The following is a 23,227-nucleotide window of genomic DNA, read 5'->3' as shown; positions in this document are numbered from 1 at the left end:
GGGCAGTCAGTGGTGTGTTTATCAGTACAAGGTTTAGACCCACAGACACGCTGCATACGCACAACAAAGGGTGGAAGCACAACAGTGAGTGTGTGAGTCATTCCGCACTTTCAAAATGTGTAAATATGATGTAGATGCAAATGAATTGAGGTGAAGACACATCAACCCACACGCTACCCTCTCTGTCATCTGCCTGTATCCATGTCATCAAAGGTAACAGGCCTACTTGAAACCAGATAGCAAGAAATGATCAAAACTATGTTTTGCTTGATGCACATGTTGTCCCACATACCATAGAAAATTACATTTATCTTAAGATTTCTCTAAATGTCTGTTCAACATTTGCATATGTAGTGTAAGGTATTTTGGATTTTCCATCACACCAGGATTGTTCATTTAGGAAATTCTTATAAATCAAAGCTTCTTGACTAACAATGACTAAACTAAATATTTCTGTTGAACACAAAAGATATTTGGAGAAAAGTCTCGCTGGTTTTGTGTCCATACAATGGGGGCCAATGATGTTTAGTTACTGTACAAGCATTCTTCAAAATGTCTTTTGTGTTCTGCAGGACAACAACAGGTTTGGAATGACACAGGGGTTAATGAACGATTTTCATTTTTGGGGGAACTTTCCGTCACTTCTGAACTTTCCCTTTTACATTTTGAAAGAATCCCAAACAATATGCACGCAGAAGCCGCGAGTTTTCCGAAATAGGGTGAAAGAGACTCGAGCGATAAAAACGAGAATAAAAAACACTTCACAATCAGATCTCAAAAAAATAGAGTTTAATGTTCATGTGCTGTATAACAAATTAAATATATTAGTGTTTACAAAACAATATGTGCAGGACGACTGTATACATATCCTAATGTACCCTCTACTCAAAGGTGATGAGAACAAGTTCTACTGACAACAGCTTTATCCCACAGTCCAAAATGCATAAGTCTATTATACAAAGCAATTACAAACATGAGAGAAAACAGATAATTTCTGTAAGTGGTTTGAGACGGTAACAAGTAAGGAACAAAGGTAAGCATCTAGATATGTCTTGCTATATAGGTCATTGGTAACTGTGTATCAGTGAGGTCCAATCAGATGAGCTTTTTTCTTTGTCAAACTTTGCACTTTTATGTTTTGCCAACACAAATTTTGAATCGATGCACATACAGATCTTAATATTGCCAAGTCTTAATGTTCGTACGACTTCCAAATCTCATTGTCCATACCATTCAAAAGACGCACATTCAAAATAAAGTACCAGCACTGCAAAAACAGTACTCAGTTAACAAAATACCTTTATGTGGAATGCTTCGAACTAAGGCAAAAAGTTGAAAACGCAGATAAATGTTCACACAATCGTTAGATATTTGATAATCCACCAATAAATCGCCCACTATCATACGCAACGTCTCATCATCTTCTGAAACACATTACCACCACACTTTTCAAAAATATATCTAAAATGGCACTTAAATTAAGAAAACGTTTGCATACTTAAGATCTCTTTAGTCTCTGAAAACAACTTAGAATAAAAAACTAAAAGCGCACACAACGTCTCCACGCGTTCCCTCGAAATACTGAAGTGTATGATCAAGACGTTAAAATCGGTCTCTTGTACCGACATAGAGAGGTATTTGTAGTCGACACAAATACAGATTAGATAACAGCTTGACCGGTTCGTAACAAACACAACTGTGGAAAACCTGATTAACTCGTGCCTACTTCACCTTACGTGGTACTCGGAAACTACAGAAAGAGTGTAACTCACTCAAGGCCAAACCAATGATAGGCAGATATACGGTACACAAGTCCTACAATAAAAAAACAGGTATCACCATTGAAAAACACGAGAAATGTTGGGCAAAAGGATGCAAATTCTAAAAATGCCTTTAGAATAACACTAGTGCATATCAGTTTCACATACATTTGCACGTTTAGTCGAATCTAAGACTATGTTTACACTAATACACAGAGTAGAAATACTGTACAGAGAATGTCCTTTCAGACAGGGACTACTAGACAATTTCACTGAGTTAAGTGACAACAGCTACCCGGTATTGCTCTACTACTATATATACAGAAATACAATACATTGATTATGTGAATACGATAAAGACTAGAATGGTGCGGTCATGACGGTTGTTTTAACATCCAGTCATTTGCTTATGTGTTTGAGCTATTTACAATACTATTTTTCCAGGAGGAGAATTTCACAGACTTTTTTGTGTTAGCATTTTGTCAGTATCGCTCTCCTAAGAACGTATAGACTAGGATGAAATATATTATTTGTGCTTAGTATCTTAATCGGAAGAAAACAAGCATTACTATTCGTTCAAGATAACAAGGAAACCAATTGTGTGGTTCGGAGATTTCAGTGTTTAAATAGCGATGTTTACCACAGATTCCCTCGGCACGTAAATCATTTTAACCATAGCACCATAGTAGACTTTAAATTCTGATTCATTAGCATTGCTATCAGAAACTCTGACGGAGGAAAAGTCAACTACTTAAAGTCTCTTAAAAACCCTGTGAAATCATAATTTACAGTCTTTCCATTTCTGGAAATATTGATGACTCATCTCGCACTACTTGTTTGTCAAAACGAATGCTTTGTAAATTAAAAATCCTTTCCTCAAACAACTCATGCAACTAGCAAGTGGCAAACCACAGCTGTGACGTAACTTAAACCCTTATGGTATTTTTTTAAAAAGTGGGCATCATTTCATTTTCATGATTTCACAGGTGCTTAAAGAGAAACTCCATTCAAGACTACTTAAATAGGTGACAACTAACAGCTGCGTACTGAAAATCGCATAAGACAACAACACAGTGTCCCTCCCGTTTCGGAGAAACTCTCGTTTTTACATGCATTCATATATACATACAACACATACTGTATTTAAATAACATTGTTTTCAAACAGACATTTTCTATGTATGTACAAATATCGGAATTTACACAGTGAGAAAGAACATAAGGAGAAAAACAAGCATTGGGGGATGTCCTGCGTCCGTAATCGCATACTTCCATACTATATAGTAGGCGAAAATGAGTACGAGTCATGAATAGTATGTCCAAAACCTCTGTATGCTAAAAACAGTAGGCGAGAATTACCCGGACGGTCTACTACAAGATTTGTGAGTGTGGATCGGATAGACACTTCTCTATCCCATGATGCCACGGGAGCTGAGCAACGGTCAAATTGTAAAAGTAAATAAAATAAATATAGCGGAAAATTTTAAGGCGGATGTCCGTTTTTAATGCAAGTGCCTATAAATGAATTTCTCGTGACTCAATAATGTTTTTATCAACGTATAGGTTGTTGTTAATACATCATAGGTCAAAAAACGTACGGGTCACATGACGGTAAAACATGGCGGACAAAGTATATCCGAAATGTATTCATACTACTCCCTCATACTATATAGAACGTACTGTTTTAACGGCCGAAAGGTAATAATTCAAATTCAGTACGTACTGTCACAGTATGCGATTTCGGATTCAGCGCTAGTGAGCGACAAAGCGAATGAAACAGTGTGAATCTACTCAGGAGAATGCAAATAAGGGCTCTAGGTGCTTTGGCAAAAACAAAAAAGGTGAGAAAGGAAAATAAACTCTATTTTGAGGCAACATTGGTTGTTAAGGCTCTACTGTAGTTGTGCTTGGTTAGTATTCACTGACAGACGTGTACAGGTTCGAAAGGAAAGAATTTAGGGCTGCTATCTGGCATCCTCGGGTTCTGATTTGATGACCTTCTTCTCTGAGAGGTTGAGCGCACGCGAAGAAGCATCTCCGTTTTCTGGAAAAAGAGTAAACGCAATGTTAAAAGCAGGATTACTGAAAACATTTGTAAATTGACAAATATATGATTATATGCCATGATCATTGAGGTCACGAAGCACTGTTATGTTTATGATTTAGGGTGTTTAAATGTGTAAAAAATGTTTTAATAAATAGTCGGTAACGATAGCCCTGTGTTTAGGACTTTAGGTGCTGACATTCGCATCTCGATGGTCCTTTGCTGAACGCGCTCCCTCATCTCCACCCCAATGCTTTCCTGTCACCTCTCTACTGAGCTTTCCCATTAAATGTATAAAGCCCCTGAAAAATCATTATAAATAAATATATGAAATAAAAATAAAATGTGGGTGGGGCATTATTACAGTTTTTCTTCTAATATATTGGTCTAACAATAATAATAATAATATTTTTTATTACAAAATCATACAAATTAAATTATAAAAAAATAAATTACAAATACAATAAAAACAAATCTTCTTTACTGTTTTTTATATATATTTCTTTTTCTAATATACTAAATTCTCTAATAATATTTTTGCAAGATTCACATGTTAAAAATTATAAATAAATAGATCACAAATACGAAAGAATACAAATAAAATGTGGGTGGGGCTTCATTACTGTTTTTTCTATATATTCTAACTTGTTCTAATTATATTATAATAATTCTGGACGATTTACATCTCACAAATTCATACACATTACAAATAAATAAATTACAATTGAAATAAAATTAAATGTGGGTGTGGCTTCGTTACATTTATTTTATATTCAAACTTTTCTAATAATATTATAATATTTTTTCTAGAATATCTTTCTAGCATTCCAACATTTTTGGTATCTTAGTAATGCATACAAATTATAAATAAAGAAATGACGAATTCAATAAAATAAAATAAAAAAATTCCAATAATATTCGAACTTTGTTAACATTCTAACCTAATCTAAAAATATTCAAATAAGTGTCACGATTCACATCTTACCAATTTATACAAATTTGTCACCTTGTAAAATACTTTCTGAATGTACAGTCACCCATATCTCACAGGAATTTATATGTAGCTTCATATTCATTATCCATGATTTTGGTGGTAATTATATTTATATTATTTTGATTACTTCATCCACAACCTTGGAAGGATTTGCTACGGGAGCTGAGCAACGGATGCCTTCTCTTTAAAGAACTTTTGGATTTAGGACATGCCTATGCTGCCTTGATTTTGGAATAGAGAGAGAGAAAGAGAGAGAGAGAGAGAGAGAGAGAGAGATTACATATTTCCATACACACCTGTGGCCCCTGATGTCTTCCCCTCTGTATTAGCTTGGTGATGCCTCTTCAACTCATTGGCCAGCTGCTTTCCAAGAGGCGTCTCTCCTTCAGATACACTTTTCCTCTGACCGGTTACCCTCAGATTCAGCGGACGCTCTCCTTTAGAAACACACATATGCACATAGTGTCAGAGAACCCGGCAAGCGATAAACCAAACCTGTCATTTTAACTCCCGCTTACATCTCTGTTCACCTCAAGAGTGCATTCATGATCATTATGTCCATTACAGGGTCCTGCGTTACAAGCTAATGCTACGAGACAAGCATCCCGCCTACCAGAAACACTCAGCACAATGCTCTCACTCGCTCGTGCAACTGATCTTCATTTGATACGAATGCACCTTTCTTCGACTACAGCCAGCCAACGCACATGCCACAACAGCCCGAGGACAAAGGATGCTGCTAGAGCCCCGTTGACGGCAGATTGGATTAATCTCAGAACACCTTTAAATTTGTTGCCCACTTCCATCGAGCCTTTTTTTTCTTTCTGGCTGAATGACAAAATTGTTTCGATAGCTTTATTTATTTGATCTAAAAAGGACTTTCAATGACCAAAAGGGCGTTATTAATGTAGGTAAAACCCAACTGCAGAGGGACAGTCAGAGCCCGTGAGGGATAGTTTAGTTCTCATCTAATTCTGTCTTTTTTTTAATACTGCCTCTCTTTCTCTCTCTCTCATTTTTTCTCTGCGGATCCTATACGCCCACTCTGGAGTTTTGAGAACACATGGGATATTAGGGAGCTGAGAGAGATCATGTACTCGTAGAGTTCAGGAAGAAGTGATTCTCAGATCTGGGGGGGGGAGGACTCTGTTAGCATAGTTTGAAACCGTAAATCAGGACCACAAATAATTATCATAAATACTGAGCAAAATGTCACATTAAACTGAAACAGAAATAAAGAGTGATTATGCAATTTTTCCAAACAAAGTCGTAATACTCAGAGAAAGCTATCCATTACTATTACAATTTCCTGGTTGCTGAGTTGGTGTACACTCCTTTGGACATACACGACAAACACCACAAAAAGCTACCAATGCAGTCTGGTTCATCACTCAGGCAGATTAAAGAAGCTTCATTATTGTTTACTAAAACCGAAACTTTAAAACTTTAAATTAAATTTGAAATTTGATTTAACTTCGAGGCCGTTTACACGAGACCATTTCCCGGTAAAGAAAACTGAAAACTCTTTATGCGTTTGGCTGTTCATTAACACGAAAACGGTCTTAAAGTGTAGGTTTTTGAAAACGACGGCATTATCGTTTCCGTGTTAACACTCAAGGTGGCGTTTTCCAAAAATGCGTGTGCGTATTACTTGTTCAGTCAACAATAATAAACAATAATGGCGGCCTCCATGTTGCATGTTTGTGCCGCGTGACATACTATAATTTCTCCAGTAAAAAGTTAAAACCAGTGGAGACATAGTATTTATATGCACACTACTTAAAATTACATACACGTCGACAAAGTGTATTAAAAAAGCTTTTTAGATTAAAATAATGTACACGGATGTGCGCAAGCACGTAGGGTTTCTTTATAGCCGAACAGTGCTTCAATATTATCAAGACTACAATAAAGCTAAAATCTAATTTTATGCACACGTTAAGCAGAATCGGAATTTGCTCAAATTCAAACGATACCCAAGCCTACTTTACACATTTCTGTAAGGATAATGCATTTTGTCTTACTTTTAACTCAACTTTTTTTATCCCTTTTGTTTACACAAAATCATCACAAAAATGGCACACGGTGCGTTAAAATAACACATTTTAAAATTAACTCTTTCTTTTGAACCTTGTATATTTCATAATTCATCATTTTAATAGTTAATTTTCTTGCTTAAAATGTATAATGTACGAAAGCTACATCAGCGTATTTTTGCAGTGGCATAACCCTATATACAGGCTACGTCTACCATTGCCCACCCCAGATATCGGTATCAGCCACTTTAAAACCCATATCAGTCGACCATTACCCCTGTGCTGTGATGCAGATAATCAGCGCTCGGATTCACTATGTCCATGCAGTAATTATTCTCATGTACCCTCCACCGCAAGGGTCAAAATGAACCACAGTCATGCAGCATCAAGATTAGCTGCAGAACGCAAAGCTCTGTTCATATTTCCACCCATCTCCCCCCCTCCCCTTCCTGACACCCACCACCCCGCCTCCGCCTGCAGCTGCCAGATGAGCCCCTGAAATGAAAGTGCCAACGAGAAACGAGAATAAAGCATTCTGGAACAGGTGATGCAAGCTAGATAAATTATCTGAGAAACGGCAAATGAAACGCTTGGTCGCTTTTTCAACCTGTTCAACGTGTATAAAAATAACCTGGAAGGTCAATCAAGAGTAAATAACAGAAGCGGGTTTTATGTTTTGCTTCTTTTGTCAGGGAAAGTAAATTTCTTGCTCTGCATCTGTTCTACATTGTGTGAATTCAATCAGTGCTTCTAAACTGGTTTTGCCTTAGGACCCAGGTTTTATATATTGGATGTCAATCCAACACAGAACCAAATCATTTATCGTACAAAAGTAACAAAGAAAGACATATGCAAACATTTTTCTTTGTTTTAAAAGTCAATAAGCCTTTATTTAGCTTTTCTATGTTACACCACACTGTGCACAAAGATATGGTTAGTTGCGTTTTGTTGTTATTCACATTTATTACATGTCTAGTTGGAATTTTTGATGTTGACTGGCCAATCGCGACATTTGCAGGTGCGTTAGTCCCATATAATAACCTTTCAAAACTAATAACACACGGTAACCCGGATGTCTTTTTTGACTAATTAAATGGAAATATATATTTTAATAAAATATATGACATCATGTTTACAAATTATTAAACCAAACCGTGACATCTTAAAAACGAGAGTAAACTGCTTGTCCTCGCAGAAGGTCTGCATTCGGTAAGAATTAGCAAATAAAATATTTCAAAATCACATTTCATGTCCAGTTTGTTTCTCATGTGGCAAGTAGCTGTGAAATAAGTGGGATAACGTCCAAGCAGCCGGCTGTTATCGCGACATAAGCCCCTTCAGTTGTCGTATGCCGGGGCTTATTTCGGTGATAGCAACCGGCTGCCGGTACATTATCCCTTATATAACATGGTTTCTTTCCATATACACTTGCATTAAAGTACAATAAAAAGAAGGATTTCAGGACAAAAAAACAATAACAGCCAATTCTCAAGAACGCGCAAACTCACCTTGTTCTGCCCTTTTGTCGGTGGAGATGCCATTGTTGTTCTGTCTCTCTCCGCTGTGTTTATAGGGTCCTGGTGGAACCCTCCACTCGAGAGCCTGTAGTCGGTCCTGTGCCGCGGCGTCATGCAGGATCTCCATCTGCTTGGCCAGCAGACGCTCCAGCTGAATCTATAATATGCACAAACAGCAGGGAGTCAGGCAAACGGATGTGTGAAGAGTCATACTGTACGTAAGGTGTGACAGAAATGATTTTCCAATATTCACCATTCACAAACATAATGCAACCGAGTGATGCAAAACAAAACTAACTGTATACAAAGCCCTATGCCTTCTTTCCAAATATCAAACGATACTTAAATTGCTCTTTATTCATATTTGAACATGTATTGGGATTTACAAAATAATCTTCTATTATTAAAGGGATAGTTCACTCAGAAATGAAAATTCAGTCGTCATTTTCACACCCTATTGTCATTTCAAACCTGTATGACTCTTTTTCCTCAGAACACAAAAGAAGATATTTTGATAAATGTTGGTTACCAAACAGCGGCTACACCCATTCACTTCTATTGTATGGGCACAAAACCAATGCAAGTGAATGGGTGCCGGTTGACAACATTCTTCAAAATAAAAGGGCGAGTAAATGATGACTTAATTAAAAATTTTTAAAACGGCAAATTGAAATGCATTAATGAAGCTTATTATCAAAAACTACACAAAGCAATGAGCTTGATGGTTACCAAGGAATTCTCTTTGTTTTTTTTACACAACAAAATGGCTTTCGCAGTTACAAAAGGACACGTTGCTTCTTCAAATAATAGAAAACGAAAGCGGCGTGTTTAACTGATGTTTCCAACACAGCCGTCTGAAGCTATTGAAAAGACAATCAGAGAAAGAAAGCAAGAAAAACAGCCCGACATACAGTAACTACGTTTTTAGTTTTAGTATTGTTTCTTTTACAAATCAAATATGTCTTAGATGTTTCTATTAAATTTCAACAGGAGAAATAAAGAAATGCTTCCAAATACACAAGCACTAGTTCGCATTCTGAAATGTCACAATACAACACAGGTACGCATCAACCTAAAATACTGTCATGATGAACCAACGCTTTGAAGAGACCCTTAACATTTTTACGATTCATTGTCTTCATTTAGACAGAACAGTGAGTGAAGGAAAGTCTTTCAGCTCCTTTAGAACTGTTTTATACCATCCAAGAAAGCTTATGACTGAGCTATAAAATGAATATGAGTTGTATAGTCCACATAATATGGTCATAGAAATGTTCATATCTTGAATTACAAGTCAAAACAGAAGCTAATTTGACCACCTGTATTTAGCTTGATCTACTTAAGCTGTCTATGAGAAACATTGAAGATATTAAATAACTTGTGCGAGATCTCCTTTTTTTCCAATAGGAGAACAACGTTAAGGTTCCACTCGGGACGAAGCATTTGACCACATGACAAAAAGTAGGTCACATAAAATGGGGGACAGAGCAGGTGAAATGCAGCTTTGACCTGAAAACTAGCACAATCGGATACTAGAGCGAGACATGTGGTGGTAGAAAGACATGAAGATGGGAGTCAGCCAGGCGCCTGAGAGCATTCCTCTCCCACACACACATAAACACGCTACACACACTGTCATAATGCAGTCAGTCACCTGGATGTTCCGCCCAACCGTCTCCTCTCCCTTAGATCTTGCGTGGGCTAACTGCTCCTTAAGGGTCTCCTGGCGCATGTGAATGGCCTGCAGGGCCTCTTGAAGGTCAAAGCATCCTTCCTGCAGACCAACAGCGCTAGTTATTACCTTTTATCTTAAATGTTCACAATGTATGGGGCAGAGAACCTATAAATGGCTTTCATTAAAAGTTATACAAAAGTTTTCTATGCATACTAAACTGGCATATTACCAAGTAGGGCTGGGCAATATACAGAATGTTTTGCCAAATTTATGAAGATAAACAATATATGCATGATCACTCTTGTTTTCCAGTACAAATATCAAAAAAACGAATTCAGTAAGTTATATTTTAGTTATAAATTACCAAGAATATTCTGCCAATGAGGAAAATTATTTTAATTCATCTTTACTTTAAGTTTCATCTTAATTCTGTAAACTTAAGTTTAAAGTTTGTTTATTTAAATCTGAAGATTATAACGTCGATAACGTTTAGATTATAGAAGTCTATAGTTTATTTAGTAAAATAATTTCCTCGAATTCATTTTTGTAATTAACTTAAATGAAGTTTATCTCTTTATTACGCACTTTATTCAAGTTTTTTTACCTACCCCATTACCACCAATATTTTTATAATTTTGGTACTATTTAAGTAAACAGGATCAAATATCTAAAGCAGTTTTTCTTCACAAATAAATGAATCTTGATTCAAAAATACTAAGATTTCAGTACCAAATATCAAATTGAAAGTAAGAAATGAATTTTTTGCATGGATCAATTGGTTTTATTCTATAATTAAAAAGACGATTTTCTCTTTTGCCCCAATTTAATATAGATATAACATTAAAACAATTTAGTGCAAAAACAACGTAAAGCCTGTAGACTTAATGACTAACAACCTATTATTTCGAGAACACTAGCAATTTAACTCCTTTACATAAAGGAGTAGCATTAACAAAAGTAATTTTATGCACGTTAATCTTCATTTTCAATAATATTCAATATTCACAATATCTTGAGATTTTATATCCCGAGCAGAATAATACATAATAAAAGCTTGCAGCGCTAGTAAAACGTATTTTGCCATCTCAAAAATTTACACACATAACCATTAAAAAGCACATGTGCAATAGTTCCATGTATTAATGAACACCTCACTCTGGAGGCCAATAGGTCAAGGTGACAAAACCTGAAAATAAATACATAAGATGTCACAAATCTCAAGCAAAGCACGATGCCACGAGAAAACGCTTCATTCCTCCAAGGCAGAAAGTTCAGTTGATATCTAGTAAATGTCATTCCACTTGAGACTCCCCTCGGGATGAGTTTGTATGAGGAGAGGTGTATTCAATGAACAGTTTATATGAAAATAACATTTTGTACGATGTTACGACTAAATCGCTACGTTAAGAAAGCACAAATGTTTACACGCATCTCTATGGCAGCATACAACAACATTCCACTCTTTTCACTGCGAGCTGTTGGATTTGAGGCGTAGAGGTAACTGTTAATAACAGTTCTGACGCAAGTTTGCCAACACTCAACAATGAAGTCACTGAGCCACTCCTAAGAGTCAGAGCTACACTCCTCCGTGACACGGAGGCCGGTCCCAAAGACAAAGGTGCGAGCGTACGTCTGTTTGCCTGCATGTATACGCATGTGCCTTCAGACTCTGCCCCTTTACACTTTTTGCGCCTATCTGCGCAAATGCATGGGCGTGGGTGATTCCGAGCGCGCCCACGCAATGATGTCACATCTACATCAAGAATACGGGTAGTAGGCGCGCAACTGATCTCATTTGGACCTTGTCTGGGTGCGTGTGGGCAGGAGGCTTATTCTTACTGGTGTGGATGGGAGTGTAGTGTGGGCAGAGTCGAGGCCAGACAGGGACTGTGTTTTTTTTTATTTAAGGCATTGCTAATAACTGTGAAACCTTTGAAACTGCATTACACAGTTTTGCAATCTATGAACATGAACCTGCTGGGTGTAACTCATTAAAAGTAGCAAAGCTACTGACTTTTCACTTCACTATTATGAAACCAACATTTTTGTCGCGCAAATGCGAAATGCAGTTAACTGCTAAGTAGTGCTGTCAAATCGATGAATCGCAATATATCGTTTTGAAAATGAATGTTTTTGTTTGTGTGTATACAGTATGTGAATACACAATCATACATGCATATATTTAAGATATGTAGAATATACGTATATACATTTATTCTATTAAGTTGTAGATTTTTAAAAACTCCCCAGCACTGGTGTTCATTCACATCTCCAGTGTGGCAACATGACATCAAATGACGTAAATTGCAATATTAAGTGAGTAACAATGCAAATTAGGGAAAAAAAGCAGCTACGCAGTAACTTGTCACCGTCGGATAGTGATGTACGAGACATACTCATTTCTCATTAGATCCGATGTGGGTAATAACCACTGACTTTCCGAGTCGGTCACATGTGTGTGCCCGTACGTTTACTGAAACCGAGGCAGGGGTGAGTCGGCTAACCACCTTCACTTCCTGAGACGCCGGCCCAGCCCATAGCATTGATGTGAGATGTGAGAACTTTCCAGAAGATCAAACGACTGGACGCTCATCAAATGTGTCACGAGAGAGCCCTGAATGGACAGCTGCCATAGATACAAAAGCGGAGGACTCTTTAGCAAACAGCACATCAATAAGATCGCCTCGTATGGCGCTGATATGGAACAATCACGACCGTGGACCGGCTAAATATGGATTTAAGGTGTGATCGAGGGAGTGGGCTCGCGAACATTAGCGCTTTGTGACTTCTGCACGCTGAACTTTGACCTTTCCCCTATACCATGACATGCAATCCTGATGGAGCTCCCCCACACGCTCCTGCAAAGGCCTCCCACGCAGCTCAGCATGCAGACAGGCAGCTATGCAAACAAAAGCCACTGGACCCACCCAGTGTCAATCTTGCCTCCTACCCACTGTTTCCTTGCATGCTGGTGTCAGCGCTGCAACTCGACGCACGATTGTGAGAAACCCACTTGAGAAATTCAGTTGGAGCGTTTGGTTCAGGTGGAAATTTTTGTCAGAGACTGTTAGGAACTAAATAAGATTGCCACTTTACTCACTTCTGTTTTGATTCTTTTGGGTGAGGGCTCGTCTCGGTCTCCACATCGAGATCTGTGGAAAAGGAGTGGGAAGATTTAGCCCTCGGACACAAAACATAATAGATGAAACATTACATCTTTATTTTTGTTTCAATTACGTCCCTAAAATCGAAGTTTCATACATAACTTTTATTTCCAACGAAATGCAGGTTTAAATTACAGTTGATTTTTTGGAGGATCACAAGTTATACCAAGTCATATTTCGCCGCTGTCCTTCCGAAACCTCAGATTCGCTGTTTTTCAGGAAACGGAAAAAGCACTGTACTTTTTAAATCAATAAATACTGTTGTGTCAAAGTTGACAAGTGCGTTTTAATACTTTTTATTGGTTAGATATTTGAAAAAATCCTGTGACACATATAAAGGGTGACTAATAATAATGAATCACGAAATATGGAGATAGGTTTCAGAAAGACAGCAGCGATTTATTGTCATTAATTGGTAACATGCCATTTAGGTTTTTAAAACGGATTGAACGGAGTTGATACAGTCATACATGAAGTCATTTTTATGAAAAAGTGTCAAAGAAACATTTTCTTCTGAAAATAAAAACTGTACATTTCTCCCAAATAATGATTTTAAAAAACTACAAATCCTTTGATGTGCCAACATGTTACATAAGCTTTTCACCTACATACTAATACGAATGCCCTTGGCAAATCTCATCATGACGTAAGACGCACTTTAAGAAAACCTGGCCTAGATAACTTTCGCAACACGCAGTCCACCGCTGTGATGCAATCTTGATTGAAAGGTTTGAATGAGCGACAGCACCAAATGGAATTTTCCATTCTCTGACACGCAAGGCTGGTAATCCAAGAAACACCTGAATGGCTTCTTTGGATGCCACCTTTAGGGTGCCTGATAAGACTATGAGTCTTTATATGCAAAGGAGTGGGAGTGTTCCCAGCCCTCCACCTCAGTCCACTTCAACACAAAAGCTGATTTGATATCTCGGCTCGACTCGAAGCACAAACCTCTCTCGATGCTTTAGCATTAGCTATATCTGTTTCTCGGCTTAAAGGCTTAACATCACAATTGATTAATCCAGTGCCATGTGAGGTATATAAAGTGCAACAAATTAAAATACATTTAAATACACAAAAACTGTAAAGTGTTGTGTTTATGAGAAAGTTCCTACTTGCTGGTTCTGTAGGTGTATTTATAGGTGACCTCTCGGGAGACCTGACGTGCCAGTCCGAAAAGCTCATCCCTGCGAGTCAGCAGCGCCACCTCCTTCATACAGAGCTGAGCTGCGGCCTCATTCACGGTCAGCTGTACAGAAATCAAGGAGATGTACAGACGTTTAATAATGATTTACAGATACTGACGTTATGTGCAAAAATACAGCATCAGACGATGATGACAATGCAATCCAAAAACAAATTTCTGGTTCTGCAGTACAAATATCGAAATAATACTAATCTTTTGGTTCTGAAGAAATTGTGTCTGAATTTAAGTCTTGTGTGGGTTTACTGTATGTAAGTTTATGGCTGAAACAAGCACAAATATCAGTCAATGAGGTATGAAAAATAAACTTTAAAGTTAGAGTGATAGTTCACCAAAAATGAACATTCTGTCGTCATTTATAATACATCATCATTTTATGAATAAATGATGACAGAACTTTTATGTTTGGGTGAACCATCCCAAGCTTTATTTCTTTAATAAGTATAATAAGTACTTCTTTGATAAAGGTTTTATATATTTTAAGAATATTAATCAATGTAAGTTTATTAAGTTTAAGTTAATATTTTAGGTATCTTGATTTAGGAATTTTGAAATATTTGTACTTGGAAAAAATACTACAGTATGTACTGTAAGTAACTAACAATCCGAATTGCCTGCCTTGAAGTGTGTCTCCAAAATATAATTTACAGTTATCATTCACAAATCTGTATGACTTTATTTCTTCTGTGAACCATAAAATGATACAATTTTTAAGAATTTACGGATTATAAAGAGTGGACACTGAAGCTTTTATGCTTCACAAAGCACACGAATGTAAAATGTAAGTTGCTTATTTTGTGCTTTACAGAATAAATATGTTATAGAGTGAGTAAATGATAGTTATGACAAGCAAGATCACACAATGTTTATGTAGGAGAACCCAAAGTGATGTCGGGCACCTCGTACCTCGTGCAGAGTCAAATGCTTTCCATCTTTTCTTTTCGAGTCGAATCTGCCGTATATGGCGCTATATTTGCGAATTTCCTCTTCTCTGTGAGGATCTTCCTCATTCATATCAAAGATGTGGCTGATCATTTTGGCTAACTTCTTATTTCCCTTCAACAGTTCTTTAACCTCTCCCGGGTCACACTTGGGCAAAGTCTGTGCGATTCTTTCCACGCACTCTACCACGGACTGAACCGCTGCCGCGTCCAGCGCCTCTAGCCCATCCCGTGGAGAAGACGGGGAGCCCAATTCCGCCGGTGACAGACTGTGCTCGCTCTCTGTGCCGTGACTGGCCCAAAACCGTGGTTCGCTGCCGCTCTGAAGGGGTGATACTGTTGCTGAGGAGCTTCCGTTGCCCGCTTCTCCTTTACCGGGGTCTACGCAAGCAGCTGCCAAACACTTGGGCACTTTGACGCTTTGGGTTTCAACCCGTGCTCCGTTACCGGGCAACGGCGTGGGTGAGCCCTCGGGCAGCTTGTAGACAGGAATACTGCAGACGGGTAGGGAGGAAAGGGGTTGATTGAAAAGGGCGGGGTTTGTGACCCAGTCACGCAGAGCTTTCTGTAGGCGTCTGACATGCAGTGGCTTGCTGGCCATGCCCACGAGTGCCATGATCTCAAGAAACTCGTCCTCGCCGGCCTCGCAGAGCTGCTGAACATCGTCGCCGCCCTGCTGGATGAAAGCGTCATAATAGCACAGCAGGTTGGCCCTCTGAAGAATGCGGTAGAGCTGCAACTCTCCAAGGGTTCTTGGTAAAGTCGCTGCCATACCTGAGGGAGAGAGACGGAGTAAAGAAATTTGAGTCAAAATAAATATATTTCTTAAGATAAGTATTATTAATGTTTTGCAATATTTCACGTCACTGTAGATGGTTTCAGCATCAAATACATAAACAAAGGTTAAGCGGCCCAAACTTAACTTCCGGTAGACCTCCACAAATAATCAATAACGGTTTAGTAGTAATACTATAATACACAACAAAATAATAAATTACAGCTCAATTTAATTGTTATATTATAACCAAACAAAGACCTGAATTGAACTTTGGGCCATGTGAGTGCATCCAATGAAACCGTCTATGCCAATATAAAAATTTACATTGATTGTATGAACACAAAGAACAATGTTGCATATTTTTTCTTGTATCCTCTCGCGATCTGGTACATCAACATGAGTGTTGCTTCAAAATGAGCACATTTGCTCACAATTATTTAAGAATGGTTCATGTGAGGTTGGGTAGTTGATAAATAAACTGTAAATGTGTGGTTTAACAGCGAAAATTTTAGACCAGTTTGAGCAATTTATTGTTATTGTCATTTATAATGTGTTTATTAACTTTAAATACATTTAACAAAATTTCAAGACCATCTGCATAACTCATATATTCCCTTACAACTTGATCTGTTACCATCCATTCATTTACACAACATTACAGTCCGGCCTCTTAAACGTGAAAAAGAAACTCCCTATTAGGGGTGTAACAATATCTCAATGCATCTCATATCGCAATACAAAAACGTAAAAAACTGTATCGTAGAGCTATGGCAACTTTTTTTATTTCGTTTTATTTTTTGTTTTATTACAGATCCATTCCGTTTTTATTAGTTTAAATTAAAAATGGTTGAATTAAACCTTGAATGTTGTTAATTCTTTAACAAAATAACAAATGTCTCTGGGAAAATGTGTCATTTGAGAGTCAGTTTCGTATTTAAAACATATTTAAAAAATACAATGATGCAATAGTAAAAACATGTATCGTATTGAATCGTGAGCTGAGCGTATCGCTACACCTCTACTCTCTATGAATGGAAATACAATGCCGCTCCTGTCAAAACTTGTGACGGAAAGGATGTGAGACATACGTCTTGTAATAAAACTTCCCTAAAAAGTTTCTAAACACTAACCTAGACATCACTATAAAATCAACCTCATACCTGACAAAAAAGGGAAATACATAGGAAATCCAGACTCAAAAGAGTGAGAAAGAGATGACACTGTCTGTCCCGGAAGGGGGGAGGGAGGCTGAATGAAATGTGTGGCTGAATTCAAGATTATAACAGTGTGCCTGTCAGGCTCCTGGGCTGCTGGGAGTGTCACATGCCACAGTCCACCTCTGCAGCGAGCGTAGGTGGGCTCTCTCGGCACAGGCCTCATTTGTTCCTGCCGGGATCCCGATTCTACAGCTGCCGCTGTCAGGATGTGGATCCGCAGCAGCCGCAATGAAAGCGAGATTGACTGCAGGGGAGGGAGGTGGGGTAATGGAGTTTTGTGTGGGAGTGGGCCAGTAGGTGTGCATGCTAAAATGATATAGTTCTGCATTTCACTTTAACTCACCCACTTCTTCCTTAAAAGGATCCAAGGATTATGGTACGATGATGGCAAACATACAAGCGCATATAATGCTCTCTGCAAACTTTGTCAGAGGCACTGTAATGCATACTAATGCGGTAAGCTCACTTTGCCCATTTATGAGTTGGCCGAGATGAGATGTGTTTTAGAAAGGTAAAAGTTTGGAAACGATGTGTCTCCTGGGATTGGGAAAAGACACAGCAGAGCACATCTTGTAATGGAAAGCAATGGATATCTAAGAAGTCAGAATATTCCAGATATATTCACAGAATTTGATTCACAAATGCGACCTCATTCACAAAAACGAAATTGCTCATTGCATGCATTTGTGAATTAAACTTTGCATGTATGTGTTCTACGACTTTAAAGGATACCCACACAAAATATACCTCTAAGACTCATGATCCTCATTTCTAAAACAAAGCATTTCTTCCCAAATATGTATATTCCTCCTTTCAACGGTCACAAAGCAAATCTGCTTTGACATATAGGTTTACGTTTCCATTTTTCTATGCCGGCATGCAGCCTTCTAACAGACACGACACAACATGTTTCGTAATTTGCCTGTCCACATTTAAAAAGCGAAATGCTGTGCACACCATAACCACAGCCAAGCAGAACATGTCTGATGTTTAATGTACAGTTTAACCCCATGTACAGCTTCATTTCATTTTTTAAAACCCAATGTCTTTTATTCCAGCAACTTTCAATTATACAAGTCTACAGTTACAATGGCTCCTTTGTCAAAACAAACAAACAAACACGTAATATTACAACAAATCATAACAATTCTTTAAGATCAAGGCTTTAACAATGCCAAAGCTGTGACTCACTAAATATTATTTTAGTTTCAAAAAGAAATCACACATTCTACCAAGTCATTATGACTTTTAGTGCACTAGAAGTGAGTAAGAACTCACCCGCCGAGGCCAAGCGCGAGTACTGAAGAGCGAGAGTATGAAGTCTAATGAGGACGCCCCGTCGCACGGCAGAGTGTTTCTGCCACTCTAATGGATGACGGAGGCCTAGACCCAAGTGAAGGGTGCCTTGTTGAAACCAATTCAGTGTCAGCATGAATAGCACTTAGGCAGCAATCTATCCAAAACTCTCTTTCCCCCCAGCACGGCCAGCTCGTAACGCTGAAGATCTGAGGCCAGGGCTTCATGCAACACGCTGAGAGCACTTACAGCATTTGTTCATGTTACCCAACAGCGGCCTCTTATCAATCCAACTGAATAATGGATTCACGTTGAGATTCGTCCGTAAATAACAGTACAAAACGATCAAAGAGGTGATCTCAGTCGTATAAATGATTGGGAAACAACTGAAAGAAACATAAATTAATAAAGCAGTAGTTCACTTCGAAATATGTCTCCATTTACTTTCTATGGTCAATATTATTCCTACTATGGAAAGTCAATGGTGAACAACTCCTATAAGGTTGCACAATCGATTCGCCTCTTAAAGGGGTGATACAAGTATTTTTGCTCTGTTTATGATTACATTTTTAACCGTAAGTTTAAGTAGGAGGTTGAAGGTCATCTTGTCTTATCCTTTACACAAAAAACTGTTGAAAGGTTTTAGTTAAATCACAGTCATTACCCCTGAACCGTGGTAGCACATTGTATTAGGGGAATTGATATATTCATAAATAAATCTTGTATATTTACTAAATGAAAAATGAGTATATTATAGGCCTATAGCCACAAATCTCCTATCTTGATTTCATAAGGCCTTTAAGTGGAGGATTACAAAGAAAAAAACCTGTATGGGTAAAGAACGGTTAAAGATGCTTCCAACGAAAGCCATGATGTTATTGCCACCTTATCGCAAAGGAAGGTGATCATTTACACGGCAAAATGTGTAAAAGAACTAACAACAAATCTGGGGAAAATACGAAACGTATCCCTTATTTGTTACAGCACATGCTACAAAGACTTGTTATCGCTTCAGTTTATTACGAGCAAAAATGACTCAATTTCAGCCTTGTGCTCTCTACTGTGAAGCCCGAAAGCTCCTCAAGCTCTGCGATGTCAACTGGGCATATGGTGACTGTAAGTACCCTTAACCTAAATATGATTCATTAAAGCATCTGTTAGTGACAACAAGGGGGAAAAATTTGGTAAAAAACCAGGCATGACCAAAGTTCACCACCTTGCGATTAGATTTAGTAACATCGGAGATGGTCTTTTGGAGGGTGGGGTGTGAGGTGGTAAACAATGAGTCATCTCCACGAGACCTACTGTAGACAACACAGTGCCATAAAGAAAATGCCCACATTAGCTCATTTAAGATATTAACAAACCAGAAATGAAGCATCACCAAGTCTACTGATGAGAATAACCAATCAACAATGACGAAAACAGTAGCCTATTATAATCCACATACATACTTCAAGTACGTTTATTTACCATTAAACTTGAATTCAAACAGCTTATTCATTCTCAAACAAAAAACTTATTTTGATCTTCTCCTTGTCAGACGTTCAAGCGCTATGGCACAACCGAGAACACCCCCGAGAGCTTTAGGAAAAGTGCACTTGGAAGTAAATAAACGCATAGGATGCTGTCCGCACATCTGACGCCCACCGGGCGATACGCGCATTCGGTATCTCGCGCCGTCCCGGTCTGCACGGCGCGCACATGGAAGCAAAAACACTGGCGCACACGCAGGAAAGTTGCACAAAACCCACGGACCCACATTAACGCAAGCGCCACTGAAACTTACTGACACGTACCTTAAGTTGTCTTTGTTTCTTCCTCCCCAAACGCTGTTACTTTGTTCCGAAACGCGCTCCTTCCCAAATCGCCACTTGTTTGTATGTTAAAAAAAAGTTCCGACGGGATGACGCTTCACCTGACGTCCTGCTGGCGGGGAGAGGATGCGTGCCGGCGTCCGACGCGTAACGCTACTTCTGTTTTTGAATGAACTCTCCGTAGTTTGTACTAGCGTCAAACGGAGGGACTCTCAAACTAGTTGGTTTCCGCTCTCTCCCCTACTGCCAGAATTGGGATATTCCGCGCTTGCTACATTGCGCTCTCACTCCCACGCGGCTGCGTGACGCAGATCCTGGCGTGGGCGGTCGCGGCGCGTGGGAGGCTGCTGCATGGAATACCAAACCTCATATCAGCCGCATGCAACGCCTCACATATATACACGGACGGTTATCGTGTTTGTTGACCTTACTGAAAATACCCCACCGAACGGCATCACGGACGCGCACGGTTCGGTGGCTGCCTGTACACCCACCGCTGTGCTATTCTTGACCCCCTCCCATCCTCCAGTGTAAATTCACCTGCTGCCCACAGCCTGTCACACGGAGTCCTTATGCATGATGACAGTGGGCTTCGGATCTTCTTATTAACTGTTCCATTTTAAGAGTGTTTTGCTTAATTGATGACCAAGGCATTACTGTACTTGTAAATAAAGTAAATCTCATTACTTTTACAAATAAACTCTCTGAAGATGCAGTGCACAGTCTTTAAATTAAAAGGGAAAAATAATGTGTCGAAAGAAAAAAGTACAGTGCATTTGTAAGTTTAAGCTTTAGTGTAATTTCTGCTTTGGTTCTCAAATGAAATGCTGCATCAGAGATGCTTTGCCTGGAGGCTTGTGAGGACAATAAACACATGTGACGCTGCAGATTTTTAAAGGGACAGTTCACCCAAAAGTCATCATTTATTCACCGTCATGTTTTTTAAACCTGTACATGACCCTTTCTTCTACAGAACACAAACGAAGATATTTAGAAAAATGTCTCGGTCAGTTTATGTCCGTACAATATAAGTCAATAAGGTCCGATGTTGTTTGGTTACCATCGTAAAAATACATATTTTTGTGTTCTGCAAAAGAAGGAAATTCAGTAAATGATGGAAGAATTAAACATTTTGGATGCACAAATTCTTTTCAATGCATGGTATAGTACGCCGCTTGTCTTGCAAACACTGTAAGACACAGAAGTCATTGAACATGCACAGATGTGCACGCTGTCTTAACGTGTGGTCCTTATGTACTCTTTTTAAGAAAAACCCACCGGGAACCAGAAACCCTAAAGGGGCTTGATACTGAAGGGCTTTTATTGTTACAGTGACTCAACCAAAACAAACCTCTCCCCTCTGCACATCTATCTAGCTTGCTGGTCCTCGGCGTTCGTATAGAGAGATTCATTCAGAGATGTTCTCACAGACATGTTTCGGGGTCTGCCGCAGGAAGAGGACTCAAAAGAAAGATGGGAGGGGCCGTGGTCCTGTATGCAGCTACACTATACACTCTCTTTCAGGATATTTACACTCCCACACACAGTGATTCAGCTGGCTCAAATACTTTCCACACACACACACACAAATACACTGCCGCTGGATTAGACTGTCAGACACTCATGACCAAAGACGATGGCTAAAGATTGTTTTCATGCTAGTTAAAGTGTGCGTGCCTCAGCTCAGTTGGTCACAAGCCGAAGTCTGATCCGATACAGCCAAAGCAAAAACCAATGTCGTGATTTTTAAATGATCCTGTCAACCTTTGAAAGGGTGGAGAGAACGCTTTTTCTATATCTTGATGAAACAGGCCGTTCGTCCATCAGACTTGTCACAAACTTATCTGTGACTTAGATGTGACGGATGCCAGTGTGGACAGGTTACATGCCCTCATCCTCAAAAACCATGAACAAACTACAGTACAAAATACAAAAAACTTTGCCCATTTTTAATCTTATAGGGTCCAGATTTTGCCATGGCTGCTTAAGCCATTCGTGACAATTGAATCTTTAAAATGCACAGAGAAAACGCACGTAAACACCCATTTCAATTTAGACGAATAAACATGCGAATGCTGTTCCGAGTTTGTTTAATATACTTACATGTTACAGTTAATGATATAAATAGCTAAACAACACTTTCGGTCTGCCCACTAATAAGGGAGGGTGTGAGCAGACCGATATTGAGATATGTGGAGACAAAGAGAGAAAGTGGAGGCTGGGTATGGTGAAGTGGGGGGTGCAAGAACGGGCGAGAGAGAAAGAGAGACAGACAGAGAGAGAGAGCGAGAGACAGAGAGCAGTACAGTAAAAAAATCTTCAAATCTGCCTTGGTATTACATTCTATTTTTAGGAAGTAGGCCAGCAACAGCTAGCAGCCCAGCGAAGGTGCCATGCATACTTAATTATTTTATTTCTTCTTTTTTCCCCAGACACACAAGGGCACACAGACAATTTCAAAAGATGATAAATGTAACAATAGCGTGCCAAAGTACAAATAAACGCTGCCAGGAATTTTTTTTAGTCATTTCTGTTTTGACAGCTGATTGGCAGATGGCAGCCACATTGATTTAAGGAAAAGCAACTGTGCCAATGACAACAAGTTTTGGAAACGCTTGGAAAAAACACCAGGGGAGAATAATTCGTTTGAGTTGGATTTACAGGTTCCATACATTTACATTTACTGTAAAAATGCAAACAATACATTTATTTTGCTGTATACATGATCTAAAATACTGTGTTCATTGTGTTTCCAATTCCGTAAGTTAAAACTATAATTTATTGT

At 38.7% G+C, this 23,227-nt stretch overlaps 1 protein-coding gene across 1 annotated transcript; it reads right to left on the bottom strand.

Annotated features, from left to right (window-relative positions):
• Positions 1–773: 773 nt before the first annotated feature.
• On the bottom strand, positions 774–20,736 carry nab1b (NGFI-A binding protein 1b (EGR1 binding protein 1)). The gene is made up of 8 exons (XM_079464565.1): positions 20,425–20,736; positions 15,300–16,108; positions 14,305–14,438; positions 13,126–13,177; positions 10,005–10,124; positions 8,342–8,507; positions 5,094–5,234; positions 774–3,803 (listed from the first exon to the last, which is right to left on the bottom strand). The coding sequence occupies exons 2-8, from the start codon at positions 16,104–16,106 to the stop codon at positions 3,724–3,726; spliced, it is 1,500 nt and encodes a 499-aa protein (XP_079320691.1). The 5' UTR covers positions 16,107–16,108; positions 20,425–20,736; the 3' UTR covers positions 774–3,723.
• Between the last annotated feature and the right edge of the window lie 2,491 nt (positions 20,737–23,227).

Source organism: Barbatula barbatula, assembly GCF_947034865.1.
Source record: "Barbatula barbatula genome assembly, chromosome: 9".
Lineage (NCBI taxonomy): Eukaryota > Metazoa > Chordata > Actinopteri > Cypriniformes > Nemacheilidae > Barbatula > Barbatula barbatula.
The sequence above is the reverse complement of the archived record's forward strand: the minus strand, read 5'-3'. Positions and strand labels throughout refer to the sequence as shown.